The 25,071-nt window shown below is 41.4% G+C and overlaps 1 protein-coding gene across 8 annotated transcripts in view; it reads left to right on the top strand.

The window, feature by feature from the left end:
• ATG2B (autophagy related 2B) overlaps positions 1-17,686 on the top strand; it is an 82,615-nt gene extending 64,929 nt beyond the window's left edge. For all 8 annotated transcript variants that reach the window (XM_070775655.1, XM_070775656.1, XM_070775654.1 and 5 more), the window contains 8 exons: positions 2,926-3,004; positions 4,079-4,286; positions 7,473-7,542; positions 7,863-7,945; positions 8,544-8,665; positions 9,254-9,408; positions 10,062-10,211; positions 12,741-17,686. In XM_070775655.1, coding sequence (XP_070631756.1) covers positions 2,926-3,004; positions 4,079-4,286; positions 7,473-7,542; positions 7,863-7,945; positions 8,544-8,665; positions 9,254-9,408; positions 10,062-10,211; positions 12,741-12,971 — 1,098 coding nt within the window. In that variant the 3' untranslated portion in view covers positions 12,972-17,686. The remainder of the gene's footprint in view (positions 1-2,925; positions 3,005-4,078; positions 4,287-7,472; positions 7,543-7,862; positions 7,946-8,543; positions 8,666-9,253; positions 9,409-10,061; positions 10,212-12,740) is intronic.
• The last annotated feature ends 7,385 nt before the right edge of the window (positions 17,687-25,071 follow it).

Genomic DNA, 25,071 nt, shown 5'->3' with positions numbered 1-25,071 from the left:
TCTGCTTTGTTGGCTATGCCAAAGCCTTTGACTGTGTGGATCACAATAGACTGTGGAAAATTCTTCAAGAGATGGGAATACCAGACCACCTGACCTGCCTCTTGAGAATATATGCAGGTCAGGAAGCAACAGTTAGAACTGGACATGGAACAACAGACTGGTTCCAAATAGGAAAAGGAGTATGTCAAGGCTGTATATTGTCAGCCTGCTTATTTAACTTCTATGCAGAGTACATCATGAGAAACGCTGGGCTGGAAGAAGCACAAGCTGGAATCAAGATTGCCAGGAGAAATATCAATAACTTCAGATATGCAGATGACACCACCCTTATGGCAGAAAGTGAAGAGGAACTAAAGAGCCTCTTGATGAAAGTGAAAGAGGAGAGTGAAAAAGTTGGCTTAAAGCTCAACATTCAGAAAACGAAGATCATGGCATCTGGTCCCATCACTTCATGGGAAATACATGGGGAAGCAGTGGAAACAGTGTCAGACTTTGTTTTTTGGGGCTCCAAAATCACTGCAGATGGTGACTGCAGCCATGAAATTAAAAGACACTTATTCCTTGGAAGGAAAGTTATGACCAACCTAGATAGCATATTCAAAAGCAGAGACATTACTTTGCCAACAAAGGTCGCCTAGTCAAGGCTATGGTTTTTCCTGTGGTAATGTATGGATGTGAGAGTTGGACTGTGAAGAAGGCTGAGTGCCGAAGAATTGATGCTTTTGAACTGTGGTGTTGGAGAAGACTCTTGAGAGTCCCTTGGACTGCAAGGAGATCCAACCAGTCCATTCTGAAGGAGATCAGCCCTGGGATTTCTTTGGAAGGAATGATGCCAAAGCTGAAACTCCAGTACTTTGGCCACATCATGCGAAGAGTTGACTCATTGGAAAAGACTCTGATGCTGGGAGGGATTGGGGGCAAGAGGAGAAGGGGACAACAGAGGATGAGATGGCTGGATGGCATCACTGACTCAATGGACGTGAGTCTGAGTGAACTCCGGGAGTTGGTGATGGACAGGGAGGCCTGGCGTGCTGCGATTCATGGGGTCGCAAAGAGTCGGACACGACTGAGCAACTGATCTGATCTGATCTGATCTGATGACTGATGATGCTGAGCATCATCTCATGAGCTTATTCAACACTTGTACATCTGTTTTGAAGTCTCTGTATCTTTCTAGTTTCAAAGTTAGGTTGTTTGTCTTACTGAGTTGTAGGAAAGATTGAGGGCAGGAGAAGAGGGCGACAGAGGATGAGATGGTTGGATGGCATCACTGACTCAATGGACAAGAGTTTGAGCAAGCTCCAGGAGATGGTAAAGGACAGGGAAGCTGGCGTGCCGCGTGCATTCTGTGGGGTTGCAGAGTCAGACACGACTGAGCGACTGAACAGCAAAAGAGTTCAGCATAAATACCACAATCAACCATTTGGAGAACATTTTGAAAAGCTGATGATTAATATATCTTTGTCTGTTGTTTGTAGTAAAAACGTATAAAAACCACTGCCTTGTTAGTTGTCCTTTTCTCTTTTTTTGAAGGCAGTCATAGAGGCAAAACATTTATAGTATTAAAATATTGCCATTTGGTGGCAAAGGATAACATTTTATATACTATTAACATGTAATATTTGATACATGTATATATCATATCTGGGCTTCCCAGGTGGTGCTAGTGGTAAACAACTGCCTGCCAACGCAGGAGACGTAAGAGATGCAGATTCAAACCCTGTGTTGGGAAGATCCCCTGGAGGAGGGCGTGGCAGCCCACTAGTATTCTTGCCTGGAGAATCCCATGGACAGAGGAGCCTAGAAGCCTACAGTCCATAAGATCGCAGAGTCGGACATGACTGAAGTGACTTAACATGCACATGTACCATATATATAGCAATTTCTAATAAATGTATAAAATGTAAATAACATATAAACATCTACATAAATACATATGTGTAAAGAATAATAATGTAATGAACAATTCACCAACTTACTCCTCGACTGCAGAACCAGAATATTCTAATACTATTGAAGCTGTCTGCTTGTTCTTCAGTCCAGCCCCCAGTTTCTCATATGCAACATTACCTAAAAAAATACCTTTTTAGCATCCGTCATTGACACCTCTGACAAGTGTGATCAATAGATCAGACCCTTTGGAATGCCACTCAGGCTTTCAGTGTGCTGTGGCATATTGTGACCCTGTAATTCACTTTCACGTTGTGTTTTGGTGCAGTTTTAATGTTTTATATTAATTTAAGATTGTTTTTAATGGAAAGGAAGAATAAGAAAGAACAGGCTCAGGTATTTAATTTTCATATTCTCCAAAATGGATTTGTCAGTTGCTGTGAAGCTGCTAATAATGGGCAAATATGGCTTGCATATACAACATCAAGACCAGTCCAATTTCAGAAGAGACCACACTGAGTGGGTGATTTTATTTACTTTTAGTTTTTATTTTGAATATCATGTCCAGTGAAGAAAATGTACTCAGGCAATATAACATAGTGTTAAAAGCAGAAATAAGACATTAAGAACTTTTAAGTCACATCTAAGTATTGAGTACTTGCTAGCTGCTATTATTATTGTTAGTAATACTACTGCTACCAATTCAGAGACCCAATGCCAAATAAGAAAGAGACTTCTATATTTCTATGAAAACTAAAATGTTCTTTGATTTAGAAATGGCCATTTAATTTCTAACTCATCTGTACATTAATTTCCACATCTATAAATTAATTTTCTGAGAGTTGTGAGAATTAACAAGGAAGAGTGAGAGAGAGAAAGGAATTGAGAATAGGCACAGCGCTGGCACTGGATAAATTATAGCTGTATATGAACAATGAGTGAAATGAGAGACTTCACGTTACTTCCTTTCACAGTTTTAAAAATAGCTGCACCTTTTTAAACCCTTTTAGTTATAATTACATCTCTCAATTTTAGGATGCCTTGTTCTTCTTGAAGGATTTCTTCACAAGTCTTTCTACAGAAGTAGAGCTGCTCATGACTCCAGATCCAGAAGGTATTAAATATGTAGAATCTGAAAACGTCTGTAATGTGTACTTGGATTGATTTGATTGTTACGAGACCTTTTTGAGAATGGACTTACAGATCTTTTCTCTCATTTATATAAATGTGTTCCATGATTATTTTTCTTAAGTTGTGCATATGCAGTTTATGTAAAAGTACTGTTGTTCCCCCTTATCCTCAGGAGGTACGTTCCAAGACCCCCAGTGGGTGCCTGAAACTGCAGATAGTACCAAACCCTAAATGTACTAAGTTTTTTCTTTACATACTAGCCTGTGACAAAGTTTAATTTATAAATTAGGCACAGTAAGAGACTAACAATAATAACTAATAAGAACAATTGTAACAGTATACTATAATAAAACTTAGGTGAGTATGATCTCTTTCTTTCTTTCAAAATATCTTGTACAAATTTAATGCCTTTTCCATCTTAGCTAAACACTTACCATGCACTGTGGCTATAACCTTTGTGGTTTGAGGTATGACAGCAAAATGGGCACGAATTCCTTTTTCCTTCATCACAGTTGTACAAATTTGTTCTTACTGTAGATCTTAGCAAGCTGAGCATATGGTTTTTTTTTTTCCTTATTAAGAACTTTCATCTTTTCACTTAATATATTATGGCTTTTCTTTGGTGTATTGGAATTGCCAGCATCATTGTTCTTGCACTTTGGAGTCATTATTAATAAAATAAGGGTTACTTACCATAAGCACCGACCTGATAACCGAGACGTCCACCCAGTGACTCACGGGCGGGATATGCTGGACAGAGGGCTGATTCACCTTCCGGTGGGGCAGGGAAATGGTGCAAGATTTCATCATGTTGCTCAGTGGTATGCGGTTGAAAACTTAGAAGTTGTTTATTTCTGACATTTTCCATTTCATATTTTTGGACCATAGTTGGAAAGTGAAACCAAAGATGGAGAGGGGGCTACTGTGAAAGATTTATCTGTAGCAGTAGTTATATTTATTAAACGAAATACTGTAAAACAAGTTAACTGTAGCTTGGTTTAAGTTGCTCTAAAGAAGCATGTACCTAATTTTCCAAATGTGCACATTACCTTTTCAGTTAAAAAGTCTCCAGGGGCTGATGTCACCTGCAGTTTGCCAAGGCATTTAAGCGCCTCAAAAGAGCCAAATCTAGTTCTTTCTTTCCCCGGGCCAAAGCAGCCTTCCCCAAATGGCAGTGCCAATTCAGTGCAAGCGGTTAATGGGAAAGAAGAGAAGGACTTCTCTCCTGAAGAAGCGTTGTTTAGTGATCAGCCTGTGTTTTTTAGGTAAATCATTTAATTTTGATAACAAAAGACGTTATTTTAGAGTTTGAAAGTTGTTCTTTAACGTGTTTGTGTGACATAGAAATCGTGGAATTACTTTAGCTTTTCTCTGCCCTGGCAAATAATCAGTGGGTATGAGTCAGAATGACTGAAACGACTTAGCATACAAGCATGCATACTTATTTACATGGGGCTTCCTGGGTGCTGTCAGTGGTAAAGAATCCACCTGCCAGTGTAGGAGACACAAGAGATGCGGGTTCGATCCCTGAGTCAGGAAGAGGAAATGGCAGTCCGCTCCAGTATTCTTGCCTGGAAAATTCCATGGTCAGTGGAGCCTGGTGGGTTACAGTCCATGGGACTCTAAAGAGTTGGACATGGCTGAGCCCGCACAAACACAGACACACACACACACGTTTATACGTGGGCCCCCCCCACTTGCACCTCTCATTTACACATAATAACCCTGGCTCAGGACTCAGCCTCCTGTTGAACCTGTAGCAGAAATTTTCTCTTCACTTAGTCTCTTCCTTTTTCCTCTTTCTGTCCGTCTCTTCTGATCACTCTCAGAGCCTGTTGGTGTCTCCATGACCATGATGCTGTCTTTTTCCCTTACACACCTCACCTTCAGCACCCCTCCCTTTTCCCTTATGGGGATTTTCTGTCTGATTTCTCTGCCCTTCCCTATCACTGCTGTGTCTCTTGTGACCCTCTGTCCTCTGGCTAAGTTGGCATCATAGGGAAACCCAGGTCCCTATACTGCTGCTGGCTGCTGTGACTACAGCCAGCCACTAGCTTGTTGTCCGTCATTTCCAGTTTCATTCATTCTTCCCTTCTTTCTTTCCCAGCCCTTGATGGTGGGGATGGAGCCTAGGATCTGTATCGGAAGGAAAGAGGTCAAAGATCAAAACCACCTCTGTTATGAGAGACAACTCCCTTCCCTGGTTTTCTGTACTCCTCTCCTGCTGACATCAGTGTTCCCCAAGTTCTATCTTTCTCTCTAAGGTTAGACTTTAGGTATGGCCCAAAGTGGGCAGTTGTTGTCGTTCAGTCGCTGAGTCATGTCTGACTCTTTGCAACCTGATGGACTGTAGCCCCCCAGGCTCCTCAGTCCATGGGATTTCCTGGGCAAGAATCCTGAAATGGGTTGCCATTTCCTTCTCCAGGGAATCTTGCTTACTTAGGAGTCAAATCCATGTCTCTTGCATTGGCAGGAGATTCTTACAACTGAGTCACCTGGGAAGTTCTAAGCAGTACAACTATTTTAAAGTGTTTTCATGTTTTGAATATCTTGTGTATTGATGAAAATAGTCAGAAAATATAATAGAATATGAGAATTGGAAAGATCCTGAGATAGAGGTTCTCTGGTGATTCTTAACTTTTCCATCATAAAGGAAGAGCCTCTTTTATTATTTTCCTATTTTGCTTTTTTATTAAAATTTTTTTCTACCAAAAAACTGTGTATCCTAAGAAATAATTTGAACTCTCATTTTATATTAATCACGTATAAGCTGCCGATTTTTGTTTTTTGTGAACACTGGATAACCGTTATTAAAAAAAATCAAATCGTTACAATTTTGGTCTGAGAACATGGAAACTTGGCACTTTTTAATCAGTTTGTATAGCCTCACTTGCTTAGGTAAATATGTGTTTTTTCCATTAGACTACTTAATAGCTTGTATTAAAATTTTTTTCTACCAAAAAACTGTGTATCCTAAGAAATAATTTGAACTCTCATTTTATATTAATCACGTATAAGCTGCCGATTTTTGTTTTTTGTGAACACTGGATAACCGTTATTAAAAAAAATCAAATCGTTACAATTTTGGTCTGAGAACATGGAAACTTGGCACTTTTTAATCAGTTTGTATAGCCCCACTTGCTTAGGTAAATATGTGTTTTTTCCATTAGACTACTTAATAGCTTGTAGATTTCTGTTTCTGCTCTCAAAAACTGCTGGAGTGCCTCGGACCCCAGTGTAGTCCTTAGTGACGTGGTTTAGATTACTCACTTCGCTGGTGAGGAGCTTAATGCGAGAGAGGAGAGGTGACTTGCTCAAGGCCACACAGTTGCCAAGCCGGGACTAGAATGGAGGTTTTCTTAAGCCCAAATTCAGTACATTTTCCAATTAATGACATAATAGTCTCCTCTCCTGCAAACATTTATTCACTCCACAAATATTTATTGAACACAGTATATGTATGTCAGATTTTGTTCTAGGTACAGTGAACAGAGTAGAGAAAAATCTCTCTTGAGTTGAGCTTACAGATAATTAAAATATTTGGTCTACCCTGTTACATGCCTTGGAGGAACAGAGTGAGAAAGCCCCACAGGTGTTGAGGGGCTGTTGGCGTAGAACCAGATACAGACGGCTGTTTGGAAGATGAGGGGTGACCTGGACCCCAGACTCCTGTAGTCACTGATGTAGATTTAGCACTTCCTTTTTAGAGTCAGTTAAGGACTTTTCCAGGATGACTTGGGATAACTTAGGATATAACCACTGACATTAATTCTGTAATAAAATGTGTTTCAACTTACAGTTTACAGTCCAACTTTTGGAAGCCAACTGCTTTTGTTTGATGTGTATAATTGTAATTTCATTCAGAATTCCCAAGTGTGTCAGTATCCCGTTTACAAGCATTAATTTCAAGAGTGTCAGAATTCACCAATGTAGATGGGGTTTAAAAATTAACTGATAAAGACACTTAGGCTCAGAGAGTTTAAATTACTTGCCTTGACTGTATCCCATATAACTGATAAAACTAGGGTTCATGTCTGGGTCTTCTGGAGGTTTGTTTCATCATGGAACTAAAATAAATACCTTAGCTCTTCTTTTTTACTTCTTGGTGATGATTATATTATTTGGTTTAATCTTGAAAGTTATTTTTGTTAGTTTACTCTCTGTATGAATTGAATACCTGCCAGAATAAATTTCTCTAACTTAAATTTTGTTTAGTAAACAAGGAAAGGGTTTTTAAAATAAATAAAATTTATAAGATTAACATTGTTTAGTTGGTATATTGTCTTAAGAAGGTATACGGCTGAAAGACATTCTCTTTTATTTAGATCTTAATATATCCACATTATTTATTTTGTGGTTTTTATTCTCCAGTTGAAAAGGTTAATTTACATCTAATTTCAGCTATTAGTAATTTTTAATATAAATAACTCCCCTTCTTTCTTTATCTTCAGAGAATTTAGATTCACATCAGAAGTTCCTATTCGACTTGATTATCATGGGAAACACGTATCAATGGATCAGGTCTGGAAATTTTGCACAGATATACTCTACAGAATTATCTCATTTGTTTTTCTAGTGGACTCAGTTTTTAGGAAACTTTTTCGATCATAGTTTATGTGTTTGAAATGAAGTGTAAGATTTTAAAATTTAATTCTATTTTTAAAGTAAATATAATTTTTACTTAAGGATCCAAATTTTACTTAAGTAAATTAAGTAAAATTACTTAATTTACTTAAGTAAAATTTGGATGTCAGTTGGGTCTTATAAAATACATATATTTTTTTGCTATACATATTTTAGGTGTTTTAGCTTAATTAGTGAAATTTTTTTTTATTTTAAAGGGTACATTAGCTGGGATTTTGATTGGTCTCGCCCAGTTAAACTGCTCTGAACTAAAGCTGAAGAGGCTTTTCTATCGGCATGGGTAAGTTGATTTATCATATGAGACTTTAAGATGTAGTTACTAAAGTTAGTTTACAACTAGCCAACATACATAAGTTAATTATTTTACAATGTTATTTGCAGAGAGCTCATTTTTAGAGGATTTTTACCGGCTAGGGGCTATTTTTTTTATTCTGAGAGAATAGTAGCAGTTTGAAGAGAGCATTTCCCCCAAAAGCAGCTATAGTTAGGACTTTTTTTATAATTTCGCAAAGTTATAAATTAGCCTATATGGAAGTTCACAAGGTAATGGTCCTTACTAGCTAAGAACTGTGTGACAATTAGAGACGTTGAATTAATCCTTTAGATGTTAAAGCTTTAGATGTTAAAGAAGTAAAAACAGTGGAAATGCACACTTGTATATATTACCTTAGCCTTTTATAGGAATTATTAGCATTACAATTAGGTTAAATGTATGTATATACACACATATATATAGTAAAATTCAAAATCTATAAAATTTCATCCATGTAATTTGTAGATTTTTTTGTCTTAAGTAAAAAAAAAAAAAAAATCCCCCAAACTGTGTAAACCTATAAATTTCACTCTTCTTCCCATATACTAATAGTCATTTTCTCTAGTTTGCTAGGTGTGGACAAATTATTCTCATACGCAATCACCGAGTGGCTTACTGACATTAAGAAGAACCAGCTGCCAGGAATCCTGGGAGGTGTTGGGCCTATGCATTCACTAGTACAGCTAGGTGAGTGTTCTTTTTTTAATTAGAAGATAATTTATTTTACCTGATCAGTGATTCTTTACCCTTTCGGGACTATGGATGCCTTCGAGAATCTATGTGAGGATCATCTTTCTAGAAAAACCTACCTGTTAGTGATACACAAAAAATGTTGCCTCGCATTTTAGGGGTTAAAAATCCTAGGGTTAGGATATAGCAGAGATTTGAGCTCCAGTGCTCCTGTTTTTCTTTTTACATGTGTTCTGATTGTGGTAAAAGTCACATAATATAAAACACACTGTCTAAACCGTATTTAACTACGCTTCAGTGGCGCTGAGGACGTTCACGTTGTTGTGCAGCTCTCACCATCATCTGTCTCCTGAACTTTCCACTTTCCTAAACTGAACTCTGTCCCCATTAAACACGTAAGTCCTCATTCCTCACCACCCGCCTAACCCACCTCCAACATCTGCCAGTGTATTTTCCCACTCTATGAATTGAGGAATATACATTGCCTGTTCTAGGCACCTTGTATAAATGGAAGCAAGCAGTGTTTGTCTTCACCTGCTGTACTCCAGTACTCTATTAATTTCTGCATGTTGACTGCTGTTCTAGTTCAAGGCCTCAAGGACTTGGTCTGGTTACCAATTGAGCAGTACCGAAAGGACGGCCGCATTGTCAGAGGGTTTCAGAGAGGGGCTGCCTCCTTTGGCACCTCGACAGCGATGGCTGCTCTCGAGCTCACGAACAGAATGGTTCAAACCATACAGGTAACTTTCCATAGACCAGCTTAATCTCCAGAAAGAGGGAGAGCCATTAGAAACACTTGACTTATCTTGGTTTTAAAATGGCACCATGAAAATGTATAAAATACTGAGAATATTTTATTTGTAATGACTTAGTATCATTAAAATTTTTTTTGATTAGCTGTCCATTGTTAAATAATTAGTAGAATAAAGTGGTGGACTACAGTGTCAAATTTGTTTGCCTGTTTCAGGTAAATTATAACTATTAAGTTAGCCAAAGATTTATTTCAGCACATTTATGTGGAGAGATCATAGCTGAATGTAATGAAGGCACTAGAGAGCCGATAGTAGTTGTATGCAGGTTTGCTAGTAAGTATTAAGCTCCAGTTGGCCTTACCCAGTTGTGCACAGACCATGCATTCTTGTCTAGCCTGGTAACAGAGTGTTCTCAGAGAGATGAGGAACTGAAAAAAGCTGCTCAACGCAGATACTAATGTATACGTTAACGTTCTTGTTATAAAAGGAATACGTTCTGGTTGTAAAGAATTCCGTCGCTGCAGAATTCCTCTGCAGAATTCCTCTGCCGCTCCTCACTCCCCTTAGGAAGTGTGCTGCTGGAGCGTAACTCCCCAGACTTTGTTCTGACTCACTCTTTCCTCTCTGATGAAACGATCCAGGCAGCAGCGGAGACTGCGTATGACATGGTGTCTCCAGGCACCCTTTCTATCGAGCCCAAGAAGGTCAGGAGGTTCCCCCATCACCGGTTAGCCCACCAGCCAGTGGACCTGAGGGAAGGGGTGGCCAAGGCCTACAGTGTCGTGAAGGAGGTGAGTGGCTGCCCCAGGGGATGGACCAGGAGCAGTTTGCGTCCTTCCCTGGAGTTTGTCTAAAGAGCAGCAGGGCTTGGGCTTCGTTCTGAAGGACCCTAGGGTGGCTTTGGGACTGTTTTGCCACTGATGAGTGCAGATGTGTGTGTAGGGAAGAGGGGAGGGCTACGTCCTGGCCTGCAGGCTCTCAAGAAGACTAGCAGTCTCGTGGGAAGACTGGTCTCTTTATGGACAGAAGAAAGCAAGGGGTGGTAGAAACACACCATGAACTCACCAGGGAAGTTTACCCATGTTTGTATTTTGCTGTTTTCCTCAGATTTGTTTAAAAAGCAAATTTTTTTTAGGTTAATCGCAAACCCTAATTCCGTTCCCATGCGTTCACAATCCTGAAGATGGTACATTTTTTTTCTGTGCATATTTTTATAGTTTCATATAAGTATGGCATCATAAGCAAATACTATTGTTTATATTTTAAAAGTTAGCATAAATGGTATCATATATATCTGTATATTTTGTCTTTAAAGATACATCCTTGTTGATATGTGTAGGTCTGGTTTAAACTTTTATCGTGTTTCATTGTGTGAATATAGCATAATTTATTTATCTTTGTGTTGGTGGACAGTTTCCATTTTTTCCCCTAAAATACTTCTATTGGAATGTCATTTAAATGCCCCTTTGTTCACATGTGCAAGAGGTTGTTAAAGGTAGAACTGGTGATTTCTAACCGTTTGAATCCTGAGACTTATTAAATGTTGCCCGATTTATTAAGCATTGCCAGATTGTAGTTTAGTTGCACCAGTGAATCCTGGTTCTTTATGGATGTTGACAGGAGCATTCCCTCCCTGTCTTAATCTTTTTCTTTTTTTCATTGACATATGAGGAAGTTTGAGGTCATTTTACTTATGATTTGTGTATTAGGATTTCATTAACGATATTTTCCTCTGTCATATTCCGATAGACAGAAGTGCCTTAGGACAGTCTTTTACCTGACAAAAGTGACCTCTGTGGTTCCAAATGCAGGAAGACCATTGAAGTAAGGATATGTATTAGTGGCTAAATAAAGGCAAGGCCATTGGTCACCTCTCTTAAAAAGAGATTTAGTTGTTAGAATAAAGAGAGCTGATTACCTGTCAGTTCTGTTCCTATAGATGTCAGGATTGGGCCAGTTATCAGTAGACATGTTAGAAATCAGGTTTGTAAAAACGATCCTGGGCTTTCAGGCATAGCAGGGGCAGCTGGCAGCAGGATATTATAGCACTTGGGTATGTAGCACTTTGGGCTTCCTGGGTGGTGCAGGAGTAAAGAATCTGCCTGCCGGTGTAGGAGACACAGGAGACGATGGTTTGATCCCTGGGTCAGGAAGATCCCCTGGGAGAGGGAATGGCTGCCCACTCCAGTATTCTTGCCTGGAAAATCCAATCCAATGGAGGGGCTTGGCAGGCTACAGTCCATGGGGTCACAAAGAGTCAGGCACAACTGAGCAGCTAACACTTCACTTCACAGATTGTGAAAGTGAGGACTAGATTTGGGGCCAGGACGAGGTTCCTTGATTTCCCTGAGAGTGTGAAGTTCTTCTCTCCAGGCCCTTCACTGAAACCATCACAAGAGGACACTGCTTTGTGGCCCTTAGGGGTCCTGAGTTAGACAAAAGGGAGAGGTTTGAAACCCATACGTGATGACTGACCAGTGACAACAGCGTGACGTTTTACCACCCTGGCTCGACCTACACATTTACATAGTCAGCTCTAAAGCTCAGCAGTCATGATTATTTTCATGTCACACAGTTGTAAGAAGGATGAAAAATGCTACAAAAACTTCATTTGTGGTTATTAAACATGTTCCTGCTTTGTGTTCTCAGAGTTTTCTCTATTTAATAAAGTGTTCTATTTAGTCTCTTATCTTAATTGAATGTTCCAGTTATCTTTTCTAGTGCATAGCCAGTAATTTAAAACTAATTAAATTATTTTATGGAGCTCAGTAGAATTAGGTTTTCCTGTTGCAGTTGAGTCACAGGAGCTATCGCCATGTTCATTTAGTGATTGTATTTATTCAGGAAGCTTTGTTTGCTAAATTTGATTTAACCAGAGTGATTAATTGTGCCAGAGAAGCTATTCTTGGAGTATTAACTATTTCCGTGCACATCCCTGTGTGAAGCTGTAGTCTAGCTACATTTTCTGTATATAAGTGTCATAACAAAATGCTGAATTGTAATTGTCCCTTACTTTCCCTTTGGAGAAGGAAACGGCAGCCCACTCCAGTATTCTTGGCTAGAGAATTCCATGGACAGAGGAGCCTAGTGGGCTATGGTCCATGGGGTCACAAAGAGTCGGACACAACTGAGGGACTACCACTTTCCCTTAGAATTGTCATAGAAGTAATTATCCTGGGTTACCTCAAAAGTACAGTTTCTGCTTTGATTTCCGTTTGGTTACAAACCTGCTCTTGATGAACTCTATAGTTAATGTGTTACGAGATTATTTAGAGAGTCTTCTGAGCAGTGATTTACTCCCTTCTCCCCTCTTTCCTCAGGGAATCGCAGACACGGCTCAGACCATTTACGAAACTGCTGCTCGGGAACACGAGAGCCGGGGGGTGACGGGCGCCGTGGGGGAAGTCCTGCGCCAGCTCCCCCCGGCCGTGGTGAAACCTCTGATCGTCGCCACAGAAGCGACATCGAATGTCTTGGGTGGCATGAGAAACCAGATCAGACCAGATGTTCGGCAGGACGAGTCGCAGAAGTGGCGCCATGGGGACGACTGATGTTTCAGACGAGATTCTTGATGAAGACGAGGGGGGAGATGTGGAGCAGAGGGCCCCACCGGCGACTTCAGAGGGAACTCATTTACTGTTACCGCGCTCATCTCAGGAACAAAACCATTTCTTAGTGAGATAATATAGTATCAAAGCAACATGCAACCAAAACCTTTTGACATTTTAGGGCTAGTTGGTACTTTCCAGTAGACACGTTTGGTGGCTGGTGTCAAAAGTCTGTAAAGCATTTGCTGCCAAGTTAGTGGAATGCTTGCTTTTATTAAAATGACTGTAATCTTCCTTGTTACAGACAAGCTATCATTGGAAACCTCCTTTTACAGTACAGGGTGCTCAGAAACGTTTTGAGTACTTTGAAAGCACTATATTTATGTTGCTCCAAGGAGTTGATTTTTCTCCAGGTTTAAAGAGAATCACAGCTTCGAAACTTTCATTAAAAATGAGAGACAGAAGCCACAGGGAAAATAAAGCAAATAGGATTTTCAATATAAATATCAGTGAGGAAAAAATATCCCAGTCTGTTGGAGTTAGTGTTCACGCAGTCAAGAACGTCGTTTCCATTTGCTCAGAAAATCCTTCCATGGGAGTTTGAGAACATGAATGTCGCAGACTTGTTCTGTTGTGTTGCACTTTATTATGTGTGTGTGTGTGTGTGTTTGTGTGTTTAGATTAATACAAGTCATGTGCTATATTCTACATGTAATTTACAGAGTTACACAAACTATAAAGAGGACTAAGTCTGAAGGTTTTTGGCAAAGGAAGGTAACTCAAATGCAGTAACTTTCATTTATTCTAAGTATAATGAAAATGTGCATTCTGTGATGAACTGGGGCCCATATAATTGTTTATTTGTTCAAATTTAAGCAGGTATAGTGCAAGCTTATTAGGCGTATGTGGAAAGGGAGATTGAACGTGGTTTTTACTCTTTTGAAATTAGCCAAAAATCCTCCAAATATGCCCTAGTCAGCTATTTCGAAGCACCATTTTTACTTGGTTAACAATGTACATTTTGATATTCTGTCAGGAATGAATAAAGTATTTTTATTTAAAGGTAAAGTTGTTTTATGCTTCCATGAATATTTTGCTTCTCTTAGAGCATATTCATAGATGCAATGCTAGGGTTTACTCCAAAATCCTTGGGAACACTTTCTCAAAATTGATTTTGCTTAATGTTAAGCAGATCATTACCTAGATGTGAGAAGGAAATGGTTCTCCAGAACTCTGTCTTTGACTTTAGATTAATCTAGCAGAAAGAAAACATAGGACTTTGTATTCATCCTCTATTTAAAGTGTCATGATGTGAACGCTCTCATTTCCTAGAATAGGGAGATGCATTCGAGTTGAAGTTGAATTTCAGAACTACTTTCAGTTTGGGGTTTGAAAAATGACATTGAATCAGTTTCATTCTTGAAACTTTCTACAAGAAAGCAAAAATCCGAACATTTAAAATTTGTAAAATTTTGTCAAGTAGCATGTAATTCTGTCTTGTTCTCTTTTTACTGCTGGAAAACTTGAAAGGCTAGTGCTCAGAAAACCACCTACTGAACCATCAGAGGACCATTTGTTACTGGAGCCCAGCTGGATGGAGCCCACCTAGAATGTGGTCCTGAGTACACACGAATCATGGCTGTTTACTGTATGAAGCTTCAGCCTGCTTCTGGGGCACTCTCTGGGCACCCTTGCATCAATCCCAGCATTTTCCCTTACATGGAACATGCTGGGTATGGTATCTGTGATGAGTAATCAAACTTCACCACTCAAATTTAAAAATATAAAATCTCCTTAACTTTTAAATATATTTTCCATATTGTATCTAATTGAACTTAATTAGTATAGGGAGAAATAATCATCCTCTTCTCTGAACTCTTGAGTTGCAGATGGACCGATTTTTTGACAAATTGGGTTTATAAGTCCCATTAAGCATATCTTTATTATGTAATTTCCATGGCTGTCTCTTCTGCCCTCCTGCACCTGCTTTTGATAGAATCTACCTGTGTGATCAGAAACCTTGTGTCTCAGAAAGATTTAGTGTCAAGGGTCTGTTCATTGTCACTTTAACCAAGATGCTGTTTACCTGAGGTGTTTACGTGGAAGAAGTGTGTGTGTTTGAACACTTTGCCATTGTTAAATATCCTTAATTTTTTTCTTTTTTAATAGCGTCTTTTCAAACTTTTACACCACGCCGATACAGTAAAGCGTGTTGGCAGGATGCTTGTGCGGCCAGGTCTGTGACTTACCAAGTGGTGACTTTGCCAAGGCATTCAGCTCTAAACCTCAGTGTCCCGTCTGTAAATGAAGGGGCTTCTTATGACAGCAGAGATTTTCAGATGATTGGAGCATGCACACGTGTGCGAGCAAGCATGCACGTGGGAATGACGGTGTGGGATGAAGCACTTAGTCGTGGGCCCCAGGCCTGGGACACCTTGAATAGGTGGCATTGTCTAACAAGAGCCCTGGCTGCATGGCACCCACGGAAGCCCCGGCTCCTCCAGGTCTCTCATCTCTTAGACTAATGTGTTTGTGAATGGTGCCTTCAAGGCTGACCTCTTCATGGGGCAGACTGAGCATGTCTGTGTATCACTGCATTGAGTCTGTGTGTGTATCTCCCCGAGGGTCCAGGTAAGCAAGCTTGATCAGGAAGCATCAGTGAGTTTCAGAACCTCCCAGGGTTACAGGAACACAGTAAGACCGCCTTACATTATAAAGGCAGCAGGGGCCATGGGGACGTCTTCTCTTGATTCGGGTTGATTGGGATCCCCTGGTTTCCCTTCCTGTCTGTCCACAGATGGCTATCGTTTACAAGTACAATGTCCGCTCAGCACTCGCCTTTTAGGACAGATAGGATGGCATATTTTTTGTAGATATCATAGCAAAGACTTCCATTTTAGTAAGGCTTGAGTCCAATTTGGATTCCCATTAAGCACATGTATGTAACATCAATATATTTATAATACAGAACTCGAGAAAAAAAAAAATCTTCCCAAGTAGCCATGTGCCTAAAATGGCAAAAAGACAAAACACTAGTATCTCTTGCTCCTGCTATGTGTCACTTTTAAATGCTGTTGAAATAGTTTCAGTTTTAAGGGAATAACTTTTTAACCACCTCCTTAAAAACTGTGTCGTGTAGGTTTGGTGCCTTCGTTCAGTTCTCGAACAGGCCAAACAACTACGCCCGCTACCTGGGGGCCACTCGCCACCCGCGGGCACTGTCGAGTCAGCTCGTGTGCCCCAAGCTTGCCCTCACCAGAGACGAGACAGGGCAGAGGTGGAGTTCAGCAGTTTTAAACCGGAAGTCCACACTTGCACTAAGTAGTTTTAGGATTAACAATTTATTATCTTAACATTAATTTAGATCTTATATATATATATATATATAAAAGCCACATGACCTGACTTAAGAATAATCATTTAACTCTGCTTTGCTTCAGTTTTCTCAGACCTTCGTGGGGTGTGTGTCCTCAGCTTCATGGGGACTGGCAGGGGTAGTGGTCTGTGGTGAGCAGTCTATTCCCTGCTTCCCTTCACGTCCTCTTGACATGACCTAAGACATGAGAGAAAACGTCTGTAAAGTTCTTTAAGCCTCTTGAAAGTAAAAGGCCCTATGCAAATACAAAGTGATACTTGGTATCGGCAGATGCATCAATTGGACGGACCCATTGGTACCAAATTGAATAAATCAAATACAAGTTTGTGAGTCTCAGGTTGAAAAGGAAAGTTGTTTAGATAGTGTGTAGATAGTGAAGGGGGAGAAAAAAGATTTTTTTTTCCCCCTTACCACCAAGAAATCTTGTTTCTTTTTATGGAAAATACAGTCAGTCTTTTCATTGAGAATAACTGAGTGCTTTAATGCATTTTATTTTTATCACAATAGTTTCAGGATCATGCTAGGCACTCTGCTCCCTGTAATAGACTTTATATGCACAGTTGCAAGTCAGTCAGTTTTAATCAAAAGAATTTCCTTTTCATGGTAGTGTCTACAAGTCAAAGAGAAGGCCGTCTAGTACATCACAATTAGTTTCTTTGTGGCGAGGGATAAGAAATTTATGTGAGTTTCAACAATTCATATTTTGAAATGTCAGTAGTTTTGAAAAACAGAGGTGTTACACATTTTTTTGCCTCCTGTACCCAGTGTCAGCCCCTTGGTTTCAAGCACGTAGCCTCATAGAAGACACCAGAGTGCTATCTGATGTATTATTTCAGGAGATTGTAGACTTGATACTGGCTGACTCAAGGACATCTCTAGTGCTGTGTGTGTTGGGAGGGAGGGGAGGTGGGGTTGAAATGGCAGCCCCTCCTGTAAGAGTATGTTTACTTTGCTGTTTCACATGTATTTTGTGTATATGAAATGGCAGCTTCCAATTTCTAGTTGGATTTGTCTTATGTTGTTTGTATAATTTGCCATCACACAGGACTGTTTGCTTTTCCATTGTGAAATTTGGTAGGGACTCCAGTTCAGCTCTTAATGTTAATCCATCCCGATTTATTTTGGACATTGAATTGATCTCACCACAAGTAAAAAACACGTCGTGTATGTTGACTGTCGTCGTTGCTGTTTCCTCATGGAAGTAATTCTAAATGTAAATACTTTAAGAATACTGATGCTGTATGAGTATTTTTGTGGCAATGTTAACTTGTTAGTGTGACTATTTAAAGTATTATGAATTTAAGGATATTCTTGAAGAAAATTAAAATATTTACTCTTTGGAGTTTGCTTTAAACACTATGGTCTCTCTCCAAGAAATGCTCCCTGTATAAAAAACCTGTATAACATTTTTCGAAGCAGAGGGTAGGTCTGTGTCAGATCCTGTTCTTGGGAAATGGTCTTCCTCTGATCCTGGTACTTAGAGCTTACCTGCTACCAGTTTCTGAGATGTCAGTATATAGGGCATATTCTGTTAGAGTTTGCCAACCCTTCCCCCTTTTGGATATTAATTGCTGCATTAGTTGTTTTATCTCTAAAATGTAGACTTGCAGCAAACACATAGTTTTGGTCTTAGGGACCTAGATAAATACTTGAAAAAATCTGTTCTTTTTGGAGGAATCTTATTATTTAGGAATATTTTAAAGAAATATTTAAAGACAATACTTTGAAAGATGCTTTGATGACAGATCTCATTACATGACCGTTCACTTTGCACCATCAGAGAAAGGTCATGGGTCACAACACACCTCACACGACTTTTTTTTAAAACTTTTTATTTTACATTGGGGTATAGCCAATTAACAAACAATGTTGTGAGAGTTTCAGGTAGACAGCAAAGGGACTCAGCCATACATATACATGTATCCATTCTCCCCCAAACTCTTGTGAGAGAGAGGGAAGCGAAGCTTTGTGAGGTGCCTGCTGTGAGCCAGGTATTGTATTATTTGCATAACCTCGTAGCCCCTCTGAGGGGTGGTTATAATAGTTTTTGTTTTCCAGAGGAGGAGATAGGTTCAGAGAGGTCAAGGTACTTGCTCACAGTCTCATGGTTTGACTCCCAAAGCCCATGCTCATTCTAGGATTTCATTTAAGAGGTGCAGTTGTCTAAATTAGTGAAAATTCTTCGCTAATAAGGAAACCAAGAAAGAAGTTTTGCTAAAAAGTTGAGGTTAAAGGCTCTTTGAATACTTAAGTCTGACAAAGTTGCTTATCCTGCATCTTCACCCCTCTCTCCTCCCCTGGTTGGGCTCCAGTCACAGTCATAAGTCTGGGAATGGGGCTAAATTAGAGTCCTTCCAGTTAAAGAATCTTGCCCTTGGGGCTGGTTACATTCTGTGGGTCTGTCCTGCACATTGTGAAATGTTTCACAGCGTCCTTTGGGCTTACTCAGTACATGCAGGTAGTAGCTCCTCCCCAGCTGTGTGAACCAAAAGGTCTCCAGACATGGCCAAATGTCCCCTGGGTGGCAAAAAACCCCTGGTGCAAATGGCTGGGTTAAAAGCTTCCCTGGTGAAAATCACGTGCAACCTGGAGTGAGAACAGTGCCTAAGAGCTTCCCCACGTTACGTTCTAGAATATTCTGCCTGGTTCCTCTTAGCTTAAAGATTATAATTTTCAGACAGGCCCAGCCACCCTCACCTCTTTACGATAGCACACACTCCTGTCAAGACACTTTGTGGCACATCTCTCATTTTAAAGTCAATGAGTGTTAAGTATTTGCTATGTGACTACTACTTTGTTCAGCCCTCAACAACATGGCATTCACATTTGCTATCAGCTGGAGTCCTGGCAGGGAGCAGACGGCTACTGAGGTGACTGAGGGCAGTGTAAGGAAGGGACTTAGCATAGGTGAACAGGGGCACAGGAGACCCGAAGCGCCTTGAGAGCTGACTCTGGGTCTTCCCCAGGCCTCAGGTCTGTGACTCAGGTGATGGCTGACGTTTTCCTGCTCCCCTTGGCTGCAGGAATGTGAGGCTCCTTCTCTTCCTCTATTCCATCCTTCGGGATACTGAGGCTAAGCCTCCTCGCAGGCCTGAGGGACAAAGCAGTGACTCACAGAACCTGTAGCTGAAGGACAGGGCTGCCGGACAGTGGCTGTGGCCTTAGGTGGAGCCAAGGAGCCAGAGGGGTGTGACAACTATTTGACCCCCTTGGGCTCCCGCCCTCCCATCTCCTGCTGGAGCTTCTCACAGGTTGAGCCTATAGTTCAGTATCTCAAGCTTATCCTGGCAGAAAGCACAGTGGAAAACAGAGCAGAGGGGTGGAGAATGGATCTGGAGGGGGGCAGATGAAAGCTGTCCAGCATTCAGACACAATTCGCATTTATACTATTCTCTTCATTCTGCACATGACAACACAAGAGGCTTAGGATAAGTAACCTACCCAAAGCCATACAATGTGCTAGTGAACAAACAGTAGTCACTGCTAACAGTTCAGTTCAATTCAGTCACTCAGTCGTGTCCTACCCTTCACAACCCCATGAACCGCAGCATGCCAGGCCTCCCTGTCCATCACCAACTCCCGGAGTTTACCCAAATTCACGTCCATTGAGTCGGTGATGCCATCCAACCATCTTATTCTCTGTCGTCCCTTCTCCTGCCCTCAATCTTTCCCAGCATCAGAGTCTTTTCAAATGAGTCAGCTCTTCGCATCAGGTGGCCAAAGTACTGGAGTTCCAGCTTCAACATCAGTCCTTCCAATGAACACCCAGGACTGATCTCCTTTAGGATGGACTGGTTGGATCTCCTTGCAGTCCAAGGGACTCTCAAGAGTCTTCTCCAACACCACAGTTCAAAAGCATCAATTCTTCAGTGCTCAGCTTTCTTTATAGTCCAACTCTCACATCCATACATGACCACTGGAAAAACCATAGCCTTGACTAGACAGACCTTTGCTGACAAAGTAATGTCTCGGCTTTTTAATATGCTGATGACAGATAAACCCCCAAATCCTAGCAGTTTAACAAAAAAAGTTTATTTCTCATTTACATCAAGTCCAGTTAGTGTTCCTGAATATCTGGCAGCCCTCCTCTAAGTGGTGATGGAGGAGCCCTGGCTCCTTCCATCTTGTGGCTCTGCCTCACAGGAGAGAGAGGAGACTTGGGCTGGAGACTTTTGCCCACGTTCTATTGGTCAGAATCCTATCACATGATCCCATCCAGCTGCAAGGGAAGCTGGGGAATGTAGTCTTGCTGTGTGCCCAGGAAGGAAATGGGGGTTGTTGAGAAGTAGCAGGACTCCTGTCCGGAAAAAAAAAAAAAAAAAATACAACCTCAAAGTCCAGAATTACTTTTTATTTTGTAGCCTTTCTGAGCATTTCAAGCCTAGAAGACAGCCTCTCAGATAGCTCTGAGCGACTTCTCTAAAGAGGTATGGAGGGAGCCAAGGTAAATAGAAGTTTTTGCAACTACCAGGTGGTTGGACATCTAAAGATAGCTGTTAATTGAAGACAAACGTCTGAAGTTAAGGACTTTAGCAGTTTTCTGTGTGTGGGGTGGAAAGGTGTGAGAGTCTAGACTCCTTCGAGTCACTCCTTTGGTGTGCACCTCAGCTGTCTGGGGTCAGTGCCTGGTGTTTTCTCGCCCTGAGTTCCCTCGGGGTACACACGGTAGGGGCAGCCACAGTGGCTGCGGGCAAGGCAACAGACATGGCAACGGGCAACCCCTTTGTCTGCATCCTGCATTTCCTCACCGCCAGGGCAGCTGCAGCGACTAGGTGGCTGTAACACCGTTTGTTTACTGATCGGCAGGCAACATTTTCCACTCACACCCTGCTACATGCAGAGATTTTAATCAGAGAATGTCTGACTCCAGACCCGTGCTCTTAGCACATGCTCTGCTGGAATTACAATTCGTTACACTCCAAGGTAATTTGATACAACCAAAGTTGGACATTTTTTTTTTTCCCCTGCTTGTTTGTTTACCTCCTGAAAGCAGTTCCTCATGGAGCAAACAAATTAAATTCAGCAAACATGGGCTGCGGGATGAGGCAGGATAGTATAATGTAATGGTTCTCAAAACTTGCCAGTATATTGGAATCACCCGAGGAGCTTTTAAAAATTCCAAAACCCAAGACCAATTAAATCACAGTTTAATGTATTAAATGTCCTTTTTGAAGGTGTGTTTTTGAAGCTCTCCAGGTGCCTGCTGTGCAAGACACACTGGGGGCCACCGGGGTAGTGGCTAAGAATGTATATTTTTGAGTCAAACTGCCTGGATATGAAACCATGCTCCACTGCTTGTTAGCTGTGTGGCCTTGGGGAAGTTGCTGAATCTTTCTGTGCATCAGTTTCCTCCTCTATAAAATGGAGCTAATAATAGGATTTTATGAGGATTATCTGAGTTCACGTATGCTAAGTGCTTAGAATAGTGTCTGACACATAGTAAGCACCATCTAAGTGTTAGATATTATGGTTACTGTTTCCTGAATGCCAACTATGAGTAATGCCCTGGGGTAGATATGAAAGATACGTGTGTGTGTGTGCTTGTTTTGTCCGACTCCTGGTGACCCCATGGACTGTAGCCCACCAGGCTCCTCTGTCCATGGGATCCTCCAGGCAAAAATACTGGAGTGAGTTGTCATTTCCTCCTCCAGGGGAATCTTCCCGACCCAGGTATTGATTGAACCTGCATCTCTTGTGTCTTCTGCATTCGTTCTCAAGTGGATCCTTTACCAGTAGCGTCACCTGGCAAGTCCTATGAAAGATATGGTCCTCGACTTTGGGGAACTTGGAACCCCCGAGAAGATGTCAAAATCTAATATAAGACAGATTAGACATGGCTAATTATTCCAGCCTTTTGTTCCGTATAAAATCAGTTTGTCTTGCTTCTGAGAAATTGGGTGGCATTTTATGAAGCCAAGGAAAGGAGAAGTCACTCAAAATAGTCTTAGAACTGGAATTCCTGATTTTGAAGATGCCACCTGGTCCTCTCTTTCGCTGCCATCCAGACATCTGCTTTCCTGGCATTAAACACAGAGCTGGGGAAGCCTTGGGAAAGCCAGAGAAGCCAGTTCGCTTTTCAGCCTGATGTTCGGGATTGACTGGTTCCAGGGAAATTTGACTTGAAGGGTACATCTTGGGTAGCATGTGGAAATAAAAGTCAAGGAGGGTGCTGGAGGCAAAGTCTTTGCAGTTTTGGGTTTTCTGAGGAAAATGAACATTAGCACATCTTTACAGTAAGAATTTCTAAGGCTGTCAGAAGAGGGCAAAACATTCTCTTACATTTAGATTTCATTGAGGTATAAAGGAAAACATGACTGCTCACTGCCAAGTACTAACGTTGCTTCCAAAACCTAACGTGAGCCTTTGTCAGCCCAGATGTGACCTATTTATTTTTGAGCAATGAAGACCTCAAGGCTATGACTCGAAAAGCACTTAACATTTAGTAAAAGTTCTGCACAATCCCCACACCCCTCAAAAAACTATGCTATTTAAAAAGCATTATCAGTATCATCAATACTGTATGCCTACTCCAGTATTCTTGCTTGGAGAATTCCATGGACTATCTTAGTTCAGTTCAGTTCAGTTGCTCTGTCGTGTCCGACTCTTTTCGACCCCATGGACCACAGCATCCCAGGCCTCCCTGTCCATCACCAACTCCCACAGTTTACTCAAACTCATGTCCCTCAAGTCGGTGATGCCATCCAACCTTCTCATCCTCTGTCATGGACTATCTATGGGGTCGCAAAGAGGTGGACACGACTGAGTGACTTTCATTTCACTTCATTTCATCAATAGCATAGCTCAATTGTTAGAGATTCTCTTTTCATATATGTAACAGAAATGTTATAATGAACATTTCTAAGGCCAAATAAATACCTCCCTTTATTTAAGTTTAAACTGGTTTTACTTATTTCCCCCTCACCCCACCTGTTTTCTTTTAAATACTATTTTCTTCAAAACCTCCTTAATCTTTCATACCAGATTTCATTTTGAGTCATCTTTTTAGTCTTTATGTCCTGTTTGCTGAACTGGGGTTTCAGCCCACTCTCTACCCCAAAAACTGACCTTGAGCTAGTCCCCTAACTTGGCTGCACCTCAGTTTCTCAGTGGTTTTCATACTAATCGGGCTTCTCAGGTGATGCTAGCAGTAAAGAATCTGCCTGCCAATGCGGGAGATGTAAGACACACGGGTTTGATCCGTGGGTCAGGAAGATCCCCTGGAAGAGGAAATAGCAACCCACTCCAGTATTCTTGCCTGGAGAATCCCATGGACAGAGGAGCCTGGCAGGCTGCAGTCCATAGGGTCAGACAAAGTCAGACACGCCTGAAGTGACTTAGCACACACGCAAAGTTTTGCAGCACTGCAGCAAAGGGTCCAAGGTCCAAGCCTGTCTCAGTTGATCTGCACCATCTTACTTTATCTCACAGATGGATCACTAACCAGGGGAAACACCGAATCAATGATATGTGACATCCATTTAAAATTTGAATGGCTGTTGCCAATTTCCGTTTTGTAGAAGTTGTACCTACGTAAGTATCCACCAACAGGGCTCAAGAGAAATTGTTGTCTCTTCACATTTCGTGTTTTGTTACGTTTTGGAACATATCTGCTGTAACCCATTCAAGGACTTGGCTTTAAAAATTTGTGCAGAAACATTTCTGGGGAAAGAGTGCTCCTCCTTGGAGGCCAGCAGGAGGCGCCCGCTCCCCTTCTGAGTGGAGCTTTGATTTCTTGCATTTGCCCCACAAAGCCCCCGCAGCCCAGCTGAATCTGAGCAAATCCTGGCCCCACAAAGAGTGGGAAGGTTTTGGAAAAGTCCTAATTATCCCAACCCTTTCACAAGGCTAGTCTGTGGCAGCTTCCTGTTAGTCGAGGACATGACTTCAAATTGAATATAAAAATGTCACTTGATGTCACGATTAATTTCTCCCTGTAAATACCAGGTTGGGTGATAAAGTACACCCGGCCCCTCTCTCAATCCCCAGGGCTTGTGAAAGTTGCCAGTGTTCACAGAAAGTTGATAAGGGAATATTTGGGACCTGAGATAATTGAAACGTGCTTTATATTCAGATAAAGATCTTTTGTTGTGTTTTCCTTGCAAGGTGGGGGAGCGGGTACGTAAAAGTGAGTCTGAAATAGGAGCTTCTCTGCTGATTCATTCCTCTGGGAAAATGCAACCCCCGTCCCCGAATCCCACTACTCAGGGCTGGGACTAAGTTGAGGCGGCCGGGGTCCTCCCCTTGGGCACAAAGTTTAAGAAGGGGGTCGTGTTCAGGGGCACTGCAGTGACCAAGATAGTAACTGAATGCCATGTGTTTTTTTTAATCAGTTAGGCTGTGCTGGGTCTCCGTGGTTGTGTGCAGGCTTTTCTATAGTGGCAGTGAGTGGAAGACACTCTTGGCTGCCGTGCATGGGCTCCCGGGTGTGGTGACTTCTCTTCCTGCAGGGCGCAGGCTCCAGGCACACGGGCCTCGGTAGTTGTGGCATGTGGGCTCCCGAGCGCAGATTTAGTAGCCATGGTGCATGGCCCAGCTGTTTCACAGCATGTGGAATCCTCCCGAACCAGGGATCTAACCTGTGTCCCCTGCATTGGCTGGCGGATCCTTATCCACTGTACCACCAGAGAAGCCTCAGAATGCAATGTTTTTAAAAACTCAGAATGCATGCAAAACACCCATGATGAACAAAGCAGGAACATTTTAAATAAAGACAACATGGCCCCTGCA

The sequence above is a fragment of the Bos indicus genome, chromosome 21 (assembly GCF_029378745.1).
Source record: "Bos indicus isolate NIAB-ARS_2022 breed Sahiwal x Tharparkar chromosome 21, NIAB-ARS_B.indTharparkar_mat_pri_1.0, whole genome shotgun sequence".
In the NCBI taxonomy this organism is placed as follows: Eukaryota; Metazoa; Chordata; class Mammalia; order Artiodactyla; family Bovidae; genus Bos; species Bos indicus.
This window is presented reverse-complemented; position numbering and strand designations above follow the sequence as displayed.